Source organism: Thermoascus crustaceus, assembly GCF_041956765.1.
Source record: "Thermoascus crustaceus strain CBS 181.67 unplaced genomic scaffold VTN00scaffold_11, whole genome shotgun sequence".
NCBI classification, from domain to species: Eukaryota; Fungi; Ascomycota; class Eurotiomycetes; order Eurotiales; family Thermoascaceae; genus Thermoascus; species Thermoascus crustaceus.
Window position 1 is genome coordinate 986,798 of NW_027192537.1, and position 10,726 is coordinate 997,523.

Consider the following 10,726-nt stretch of genomic DNA (forward strand, 5'->3'; position numbering starts at 1 on the left):
GACCTTCGACAGTACATCTGTAGAACAAGGATGATATCTTCCTGGTCTCTTCAACTTCAGCCTCCCACTCTCTGCACTTCTTCTCCTCAAAAGAACGCCACTACCTCCCTTTCACCGCGCGCTAGCTAGAGTTGACAATGATTCAAGAAGATAGACGATTTCAAGCCTCAATAAATCTGTTACGATATATAATGCATGAGATTATTGTGCGATAGACAGATGTTGCAGCGAGGAATGGACATAATTCATGACGTCGACCTACATGCCCACTCTCATATACAGAACCGGACAACTATATATATATTTACGTTCACCTACGCTTCACCCCAACTGCGTGGACAAGACAGCCAATCCGTGGAACGTGAATCGGCCCTGACCGTAACTGAGCTCTCCCTCCTATTATGCCAGATCATAGATGAGCGGTTACGCCTGTGGGAGTTTGGTACGTGCGAAGTTGGACGGGGAGCTGTGTCCGACGGTCGGGCCTCTCGATCAGATACACCGGTAATTGTGAGAGCAATAAGTCGAAACCGGATAATCGACCGCAAATCAGGTCTGAAGTACTGGTAAAAATGGAGACCAGAGCCAACTTCGCAGGAGCCCTTACGGTAAAAGGCCAGAGTAGAGAACCTCGGGCGTCAACATGAAAATCCCCACGATGCGGTCCCACAACATGATTTCACAGTGAAGTATCCGGTTTGGTAGACACCTGAGAGAGATCACCACGCAGCTTCACAGGATCGCACCTGACGAGCGCTAGCCCTGGTATGTGGTGAGAGGTCTTCCGCTCAGTATTCCACGCATCGCATCCTGTAGAGTTGACGTTTCAAGGTCTGTACGTCGAGCAGGAGATCAGGCCATCGACGGCCAGTAAGAAAGAGATGATAAGCGACCGTCAGGCCACGCGCGTTTTTCTCGGGGAGAACGTCTGGAGATCCATGCAGCATGTCTCTGTGCTACAGAGATGCATCCATCATGTCACAAATCCTCCTCCTCTCCTCGAGTTCTTTATCGAGATCCCCGCTTCACGTGACACCCCGCGGTGACGTCGAGTCTGATGTCTCTCTGACCTTTGGTCCTCTCTCTTTTATATCTCCAGCCATGTCCTCGTCTCTCCATCTCATCCGCCGTCCTGTCGTCTCCCCTTCACGCCCTCCAGATCCTTTCTATCTCCGTCTCTCCAGATACCTGACGATGCCCGCGGGCTCGACTGCTCTCTGACGTCGCGGCCCGTCCGTCCCGCTTTCTCTCACCGGGCTCCCCACCAGACGTCAACCACTTTCCCCTCCACTTTGCTTTTCTCCCCAGGTATCCCAGGATATCCCTTCTTCTCTCCTCTCTCTGACTTCTCTGACTTCTCTGACCTCTCCGATCCCACAGGTCTGGGACTTCTTTCCGTCACCGTGCCGACCGGTCCTGGTCTGAGCTCAATCTCTGCTCGACCCCGGACTGCTGACCTCCGACCTCCCCCCCCCGACAATCGACCTGCATGGCCACTCCCAAGACCCCCGTCGAACCTCCCAGGCGCCGCCGCATCGGCGTGCTGACCTCGGGCGGTGATGCCCCCGGCATGAACGGTGCCGTGCGCGCCGTCGTCCGCATGGCCATCCACAGCGGCTGCGAGGCCTACGCCATCCACGAGGGATACGAAGGCCTGGTCAACGGCGGCAACATGATCCGCCAGGTGCACTGGGAGGACGTCCGTGGCTGGCTGTCGCGCGGAGGTACCCTGATCGGCTCTGCGCGCTGCGCCGCCTTCCGCGAGCGCTCCGGTCGCCTGCGCGCGGCCCGTAACATGGTGCTCCGCGGCATCGACGCCCTCGTCGTCTGCGGCGGGGACGGCAGCTTGACCGGTGCAGACGTCTTTCGTGCCGAGTGGCCGGGCCTGTTGCGCGAGCTCGTCGCGACGGGCGAGCTGACCGAGGCCCAGACCAGGCCGTACCAGGTGCTGAACATCGTCGGCCTCGTCGGCTCCATCGACAACGACATGTCCTCCACCGACGCGACCATCGGCTGCTACTCGTCCCTGACCCGCATCTGTGACGCCGTGGACGATGTCTTCGACACCGCTTCCTCACACCAGCGCGGCTTCGTGATCGAGGTCATGGGCCGTCACTGCGGTTGGCTGGCGCTGATGGCCGCCATCAGCACGGGAGCCGACTGGCTCTTCATCCCGGAGATGCCTCCCCGGGATGGCTGGGAGGACGACATGTGCTCCATCATCACCAAGGTATGTCTCGCTGCCGCGATGTTTGGATGTGATGTTAACCTATGGACCACTTTTTTTTTTGTTATAGAACCGCAAGGAGCGCGGCAAGCGACGAACCATTGTCATCGTGGCCGAGGGCGCGCAGGACCGCAACCTGAAGAAGATCTCCTCTTACGCCGTCAAGGATATCCTCAGCACCCGTCTGGGTCTCGACACTCGGGTCACCGTGCTCGGCCACACCCAGCGCGGTGGTCCGGCATGCGCCTACGACCGCTGGCTGTCGACCCTGCAGGGCGTCGAGGCCGTCAAGGCCATCCTCGACACCACGCCCACGGCCCCGTCGCCCGTCATCACCATCCGCGAGAACAAGATCGAGCGCACGTCGCTGATGGATGCCGTCCGCCTGACCAAGGAGGTCAGCGCGCGGATCGAGGCCAAGGACTTTGAGACCGCCATGAACATGCGCGACGCCGAGTTCAAGGAGTACCACCGCGCCTATCTCAACACGGCCACTCCGGAGCATCCCAAGATGGCGCTCCCCGAGGGCAAGGTCCGTCTCCCTGATACCGTATCGTTTCCTTACTAACGACATGTAGCGCATGCGCGTTGCCATCGTCCACGTCGGCGCCCCCGCCGGTGGCATGAACCCCGCGACTCGCGCCGCCGTCGCCTACTGCCTGACCCGCGGCCACACGCCCCTGGCCATCCACAACGGCTTCCCGGGCCTGTGCCGCCACCATGCGGACAAGCCCGTCGGCTCGGTCCGCGAGGTCGAGTGGCTCGAGTCGGACAACTGGGTCAACGAGGGCGGCTCGGAGATCGGGACCAACCGTGGCCTGCCGTCCGAGGACATGGAAACCACCGCGTGGTGCTTCGAGCACTACCGCTTCGACGCCCTGTTCGTCGTCGGCGGCTTCGAGGCCTTTACGGCCGTCAGCCAGCTGCGTCGCGCCCGCGACAAATACCCGGCGTTCCGCATCCCGCTCATCGTCCTGCCGGCCACCATCTCGAATAACGTGCCGGGCACGGAGTACTCGCTCGGCAGCGACACCTGTCTCAACACCCTGATCACCTTCTGCGACGCCATCCGCCAGTCCGCGTCCTCGTCGCGCCGCCGTGTCTTCGTCGTGGAGACCCAGGGCGGCCAGTCCGGCTACATCGCCACGATTGCCGGTCTGGCCGTGGGTGCCACGGCGGTCTACATCCCCGAGGAAGGGATCGACATCCAGACGCTCTCGCGCGACATTGAGTTCCTGCGCCACAACTTCGCCCACGACAAGGGCGCCAACCGCGCCGGCAAGCTCATCCTCCGCAACGAGTGCGCTTCGTCGACGTACACGACGCAGGTTATCGCCGATATGTTCATGGAGGAAGCCAAAGGCCGCTTCGAGTCGCGAGCCGCCGTTCCCGGACACTTCCAGCAGGGCGGGAAGCCCTCGCCCATGGACCGTGTGCGCGCCCTCCGCATGGGCATCAAGTGCATGCAGCATATCGAGAGCTACGCCGGCATGTCGCCCGACGAGATCGCCGCCGACCCGCGATCGGCAGCGGTTATCGGCGTCAAGGGTTCGCAGGTGCTCTTCTCGCCCATGGGCGGCCCCGACGGGCTTGAGGCCAAGGAGACGGACTGGGAGCGCCGCCGTCCCAAGACCGAGTTCTGGCTGGAGCTGCAACAGCTGGTGAACACCCTGTCCGGACGGCCTACCCAGGGCACCGGCGCGGAGGAGCACCCTGGCGAGGGCTGGGGATGCTATGAGAGTACGTAACGGCGTCCCTTTGTTGCAGACGCAGATGCAGATCCGAGCCTTGGATGAATTGTTTTGCTTTTTTTTCCCCTTCTTTTCTTCCTGAGAAGCGTGTCGTTCTAGATTCCCCTTTGCGTGAAGGATCTCTCCATTCCACTCTGAAAAACTGTCTCAACGGGCGCTTACCATTCCCCAGGTGCATCATCATAATCTTTGCTGGGGTCTCGATAGATTTGATCGATGGATTTGATCGATGGATTTGAGACCTGATGGTTAGACACCTCGTTATGCGATACAGCGGAAAGTAAGCTCTGACACCGAAAAAACCGATATCAGTTTGACGCTCACGAAACAAGAAAAACGATATGAACCTAACGATGAATTTTCCATGAACTGTCGAACCGCTCGACCAGAAGGCAGTCTACAATCGGTCAAAGATTATTTTTTTCTATTATGGGATCGTTGCGGTCCGTACATGTACTTCAGCTGGCGCTTAGCATGCGAGCCGCAGGCCTTAGATGTCTGTATAGGATAGTCATGATCCTGCAACCATAAAATAGAAATTCCCAATTAACGCGCGGCCCGCGTACAGCCGATAGCTTCCTGTGGACGTATCGTGGTAACACTCTCAAACGGCATACACTCCCACACACACACACACACAACCAGAAGATACAAGGCAGTCCTATGACTATTTACCACAGATTTCATGGCATAGACATCAGATACTACTTTGTGTTACAAGCCAAATGCTCCAGAATAAACACCCGTCATTCTATTTCCACACCCCAGATATATATATATATACATCCGTCTTGATTCCTAAATCCCCATCATGACTCATCCAACCCAGCACTATGAACCGCGAATCAGAAGGGCTAGCTAGCTCTCCTGCGGACCCCCCCTCGCAATCTCCCTCTTCGCAAACTCCTCCACCGCACCGTCGAACCGCCACGCGTTCTCCAGCCCCAGCTGCTCGAAGAACTGCGCGATCGTGTGGCCCTCGCATGCGTGCAGGTCCGTCCCGTCGTTCTTCAGCGCCGCGTATGACCGCTGCATCGCCAGCGTGGCGGGGATGAAGCCCGTGCAGGGGTAGATGGCCGCCTTGAAGCCGAGGCGGGTGCAGTCGGCGGTTTTGAGGTTGGGTGTGAGGCCCTGCCCCATCTGTCAATTGTGCCTTGAGGCACGAAGATGGAAGAAGGGGGCCATACGTTGGGAAGAACATTGATCAACACCGGCTTCCCGTCCATCTCCTTCACCAGCGTGGCACACTCCTCCTCCGTCCGGGGCGACTCCATAAACGCCATATCCGCGCCGGCCGCCAACGCGGCTTTCAGACGACGGACACCTTCCTCGAAGGCCTCTCGACCTGCTCTATCTCCGCCGAACCGGCTCGCGTGTCGCGCATCGGTGCGGGCGATGATGACGAAATCGGGATCCTGCCGGGCCTCGACCGCGGAGCGGATCCGCTCGACGAAGACTTCGGTGTCGACGACCTCTTTGCCTTTGAGTTGGCCGCATCGTTTGGGGAAGACTTGATCCTCCATATGACACCCCGCGATCCCCGCATGCTCGTAGAGCCGGATGGTCCTTGCGATATTCAACGGCCCACCGAACCCCGTATCCGCGTCCGCGATGACGGGGACGTCCGTATGCGTCGCGACCATTTCCCCCACCGTGGCGTACTCGGTCTGCGTCATGATGGACAGGTCGGGCTCGCCGCAGTGGGAGCCCGTGGAGCCGCTGCCGGCGAGGTAGAGGAAGTCGAAGCCCGTGGTGGTCGCGACGGCCGTGGAGATGCCGTCGAAGACGCCGGGGCCGACGAGGCATTTGTCTGTTCGATTCAATTCATTGTTGCATGTAAGTTGCCTAATTGACGACTGGTAAGAAGATGGAGGGATGTGAACGTACCCCCTTTCAAGGCTTCCCGGAGTCGTCGCGTGGGACGCTTACTCTCGATGTTAACCATTGTCCTTAGTCTCAAGGATGGAAATATATATGAAGTTTCATGCGGAATTCTGCCACGCCAGAAAAAGTAGTCTTTAGGAAGAAGACAAGATATAAGCAATAAATAGATAGAATCCTGCAAAACACCTCAAATAAAGCTAGAATTGGGTGCAAACAACGATATACAGAGACCAGTACTGTACAGAATCATCTATCTATCTATCTATAGACCTCACTGGCGCAGACAGACTCAGCCGGTCACGTCATCAGATGTCAGCAGTATCGGTAAGAAAACATGGGTAAGTACCTCCTAGCTTGCCACAAATTTGCCTGTCCATGTCATAAGAGAGAGAGAGAGGAGATGATGGTTTTCTGTCCCCAACCAATACCTTCAGCAGCAGCGTAGTGCCTTCTTTCCACCAAAGTCCTCACGTTCAAGGACTGCAAATCTTATTATCATCTCCACAGAGCTGGGGAATACAGCTTGGCTTTGGTCTAGACTCCGCTCACAGGTACCTTGGGTACCGACTACTCACAAGGCCCTGCAATATAAGCTAGATGGAACCCTTGGCATTATTGCCTCTACTAGGCTCATCTCAGAATCTGCTGCCACAGGGCACCGTCATTGTTACGTCAATGATGTGATGGATCATGTGTACCTAACTCTTAGCCGCGATGAGACAGAATATCATAAGCTTATCCTAGTTTGAAATGAATCAGCTTGTGTCTCGCCCAAGCCTTTGTGGGGGTCCTTAAAATACATACCTACGCTGTAAACATACAAGACAGCTGATCTTGTTTAAGTGTGTAGAGTATCAGATCATATATGCGCCGGCAGACTGCAATTTTTGATGGTTTAGGAAAGGACTTTCATTATATGTTATAGGGAATGAAGAAGAATCATAAAGCTTCACATACTGCTCACATCATCTGCAATTGGACCTTGTTTGAATGTTGCGAGCCTCGATGCTGATAATATTACCTTCCTCATGAAGTACCTACCTAGAGCATGGAATTTGGCAAACCTACGTTCATTGTTTGTGATTATAGTCCTCATTGAAGATAACAGACCAACCAATGTTCATAGTACAATACATAACTCAGGACGAACCTCCGTTGATTATAGCGTCCACACATTTCACCGGGAAACGATTTTCCAGAAGGGATATCCAAACCATACGTCCGAGGAAAAAACCAAACCTAAACAGAAAGAACGAGAACCAGGTATTCCGTATAACGACCCAAGACTGAAGGAGAAAAATAGTATCCGGTAAACCTGTCAAAAAGCCTCCCTTTTGCTCTCAAATAATGAGCGATTTTATCTAAGGATTGGAGTGGATTATTATAGATAGGAGATCAACGAATGTTCACATCGACTTTTCCAGATTGGTCGTCTGGATCGAGGATTAACGTCGAGAATAACAATCAACCGCTATATGTATTCGTGAATATAGCACGTCAGGTCACGAAATTAAACAAGTCCATCTGGATAACGGCGTTCGATCACTCGTACATCATCCACCCGGTGGAACCGACGATGGTAATCAGCATCAATCCAGTCAAGATGCCCGCGCCGGCGCGATCCGCCGTTGTGATCGTGTCCGTATAGACCTTTGGCTGAGGGTCACCCTTACTACCGGTGCCGGCGGAATTGTCGCCTTGACTGGTGCCGCCCGTGGAATTAGTCACCGGGGGAGCGACCTTGGTGATGAGGTTCGACTGGAAAACCTCCAAGGCACTCATCTGCTCGCCAATGCCCTTGCTGCCGTCCCAGCTTCCTTGCGTCCACTTGAGACCGCAGCTCGTGCCCTTGTCGCCACCGGTACAGGTCTGCGCTGCGGCCATAGCGGAGGCTCGAAGTTTCGAAATGATCTGGTCATACGTGAAAGGCGCCATTTGAGTAGTGGCTGCCATCCATCTAGACAGGTATGCCTTGAACGACCGTTGATCGACCTGGCAGGTGTTAACGGTTTCGCAGGCCCGCTCATACATGACATCCTTCTCGGTGAAGAAAATATCCATTGCGTCCAGAATACGCTGGGTTCGATCCTTCCATTTCGGATCGCCATTCGTCTGTGGCAGTCAGTTGCAGTCCGCAAGCGACAAAATTGGAGAAACATACGAAGTTGTACATATTAGCAGCACCCAGAAGATATACACCTGCGTTATAAGTCCACTGGATTCTGTTGAATTCGGAACAGTTCTTGGTGTCATCCGCACCATCCCAGAATTCGTACTTGTCAGTCATAAATCCAATCGCCGTTGTCCAGTCCCATACTTTCTCCGCCCAGTCGGCATATGTCTGGTTGTTAGTATATTTGGCCAGTCGCGCCGCTATGTTGAAGAAACAGCCATTGGAGATCGTGTTCTTGTAGTTGTAGCCGTTATTCCAGGTGAAAATCTGCCATTTGAGGCCGCCTCCGCAGCTCTGCATATCCCATCGGAATGCTTGGCCGTTAAAAACTGCTTGGGCCAAGGCTAGCCACTGTGGCTGGTCTGGTGGAGGATTGGGGAAGTTGCGCTCCGCTGCTGACATCGCCGCTATACCCCAGAACGCTTGATCATCATTGCCTTCGGTCTTTGACTGATTCGGGGGCATAAAATTTGCCGTCGGACTGGCCTGCCAGAGCATGCCTTGTGTTGTGATGTCGTTCCAGGTGGAGTCACCGGTATAAAACCAGTAGTCGATCAAGGCCCCAAACATGGCACCAGCCTCCCACCAGTAGTACGGAGCAGGTAAATTCCCTGGAACGTCTCCAGGATTCATCCCGGTATAGTAGCTCATCATCTCTGTCGCGACTGCTTTCGAGGCCTTCTTGATCGAATCTAAAGGGATCAGGAAGTTATCAAAAAGACCGTCTGACAAATCATGAACATACCCGGGTCGTCTAGATTGATCTGTATGGCCTGTACAGCCTGCATTGCCAGCAGGGCCGCTGACAGCAAAGTCGCCCATGACGAGGGTGAGGGGTGAGAAGATGATCGCGCGAAGCATTTCATGGCCGTCGAGGCTCTGCGAGAACGAACGGATGGATGCACATGTATACCACAGGGCCGCGAGTTCTGTATCAAAGAAGGAATGAAGTTCGTCGACGACGCTTTGCTACGTCATCAACGACTCCGCGCGTATATCTATGGTTCAGCGATCTAGACTACCAGGCGGTGTTCAAGGAACGTCGAGAAATTAACGAGTAGACAACAACGACAGTATCCAAAACAAGCCAAGTAGCGAACGAAGCACCGATTTGCAAGGGAAAGAATGAAAACAGAGCAGGTCATCGTCTGACCTGGCGGGGAGAAGATAAGCAACGTGGGTTAGCGAGGGCAACCACATTCCTGCGCAAGGAGCGTGCGACGGGCAAGTTGAAGGGAGTCCCTGGCATGACAGCAGGGTATCCAAATGCCTTTTCTCCTTTTCTGGAGGGGCTGCATGGGCAGACCACGGTCGCTTTCATCGCCCCCCCCCCCCCCCGCTTTTCCTGCGATGAATCGTCGTCAGCGGAATGGAGATGGACCCGGAGATGTTAGATGTATCGTCGTCGAGCAGAGCGGAGAAGAGCCATGGCCAACCGTGGCATCGCTCGCGACGGATACAGAACGTGTGGAGATGTACCTGCATTCCAGACGTGCCTGAGAATGGTTTCCATTTGCTCTCCCTTATCATCAAGACGGAGTAAACACCGGGTTTCTTTTTCCGACCGCGTCGCCATTGACCTATGTCACCTGGTTCGCATTATCGTTTGCAACTTTGGCCTTCATATGCATCGTACAGACTTAGGATTTCTCTTGTTAAGATGTGGTTTCCTGAAATACAACTAATTCATAGTGCCTGGGATGTTCGCATTATGCCAGGGACAACGATGTTGGGCATTGGATTGGACATCTGACAACAAAATTTGTTGACCCTTAATGCATCAAGGGTCGCCAACATGTCAATTCGCTATTATTTTCCATTCTCCTACAGCCTACAGATGCTAGTTTGAATAGCTATCATTGTCTGCAAATCCATTAAATCTGTACAAAAATGAAATTAATTCCAATATCTACCGCCCGACAAGGTCAATGTAACGTAATCCACAACCGAGCGAGCCACCCCAGAACCCCTAAACCTTGCATCCATTGGATGATCATCAAACCCAATTTTCCATCCAATATGACATCAAAACAACTAGATTCAACTGTTAAATTAGAAGATCGCATATCTCTTGCAGTCAAAGCATACCAAAATGGCCAGTTTAAAAGCATATGAGCAGCAGCAGCAGCATATGATGTTCCTTGATCTACTCTTACACATCGAATTAGCGGCCGCAAAGCACGGGTTGATATACCAGCCAACTGCCAGAAGCTTAGCAGTCTAGAAGAGGGTTCTTTAAAGAAATGGATTCTAGATATGGATGAGCGCGGCCTACCACCAACTCAGGATACTGTACGCAAAATGGCAGATATCTTACTATCTCATTGGAATCCAGGCCTATCTACTGGAAAGAACTGGGTCAGCAACTTTATCAAACGGCATAATGATCTTATATCAAAATATACCCGCAAATATGATTACCAGCGTGCAAAATGTGAGGACCCAGAAGTCATCAACCAATGGTTTAGTCTTGTTAAGAATACCATAGTAAAATATGGTATTCTTGAACAAGATATCTACAACTTTGATGAGACTGGCTTTCAAATGGGTGTAGCCCATACAGCAAAGGTCATTACTGCATCCCGTCATCGAACAAGCTGTGTACAAGCTATACAGCCAGGGAATCATGAATGGGTCACTGTCATTGAATGCATCAATGCCTCTGGATGGCCTCTCCCCCCTATGATCATA

General features: G+C 53.8%; 3 protein-coding genes across 3 annotated transcripts; 1 reads left to right on the top strand and 2 right to left on the bottom strand.

Moving 5' to 3' along the window:
- Nucleotides 1–1,489: 1,489 nt before the first annotated feature.
- On the top strand, nucleotides 1,490–3,975 carry VTN00DRAFT_3046 (uncharacterized protein; the record flags this gene model as incomplete). Its single annotated transcript, XM_069429320.1, has 3 exons — nucleotides 1,490–2,230; nucleotides 2,298–2,759; nucleotides 2,806–3,975. 3 exons carry the CDS (start codon nucleotides 1,490–1,492, stop codon nucleotides 3,973–3,975), a joined length of 2,373 nt encoding a protein of 790 aa, XP_069283458.1.
- Nucleotides 3,976–4,836: 861 nt separating this feature from the next.
- On the bottom strand, nucleotides 4,837–5,923 carry VTN00DRAFT_3047 (uncharacterized protein; the record flags this gene model as incomplete). The annotated part of the gene is made up of 3 exons (XM_069429321.1): nucleotides 4,837–5,109; nucleotides 5,166–5,788; nucleotides 5,866–5,923. 3 exons carry the CDS (start codon nucleotides 5,921–5,923, stop codon nucleotides 4,837–4,839), a joined length of 954 nt encoding a protein of 317 aa, XP_069283459.1.
- Nucleotides 5,924–7,404: 1,481 nt separating this feature from the next.
- Nucleotides 7,405–8,901, bottom strand: VTN00DRAFT_3048 (uncharacterized protein; the record flags this gene model as incomplete). The annotated part of the gene is made up of 3 exons (XM_069429322.1): nucleotides 7,405–7,974; nucleotides 8,024–8,727; nucleotides 8,781–8,901. The coding sequence occupies 3 exons, from the start codon at nucleotides 8,899–8,901 to the stop codon at nucleotides 7,405–7,407; spliced, it is 1,395 nt and encodes a 464-aa protein (XP_069283460.1).
- Nucleotides 8,902–10,726: the final 1,825 nt, after the last annotated feature.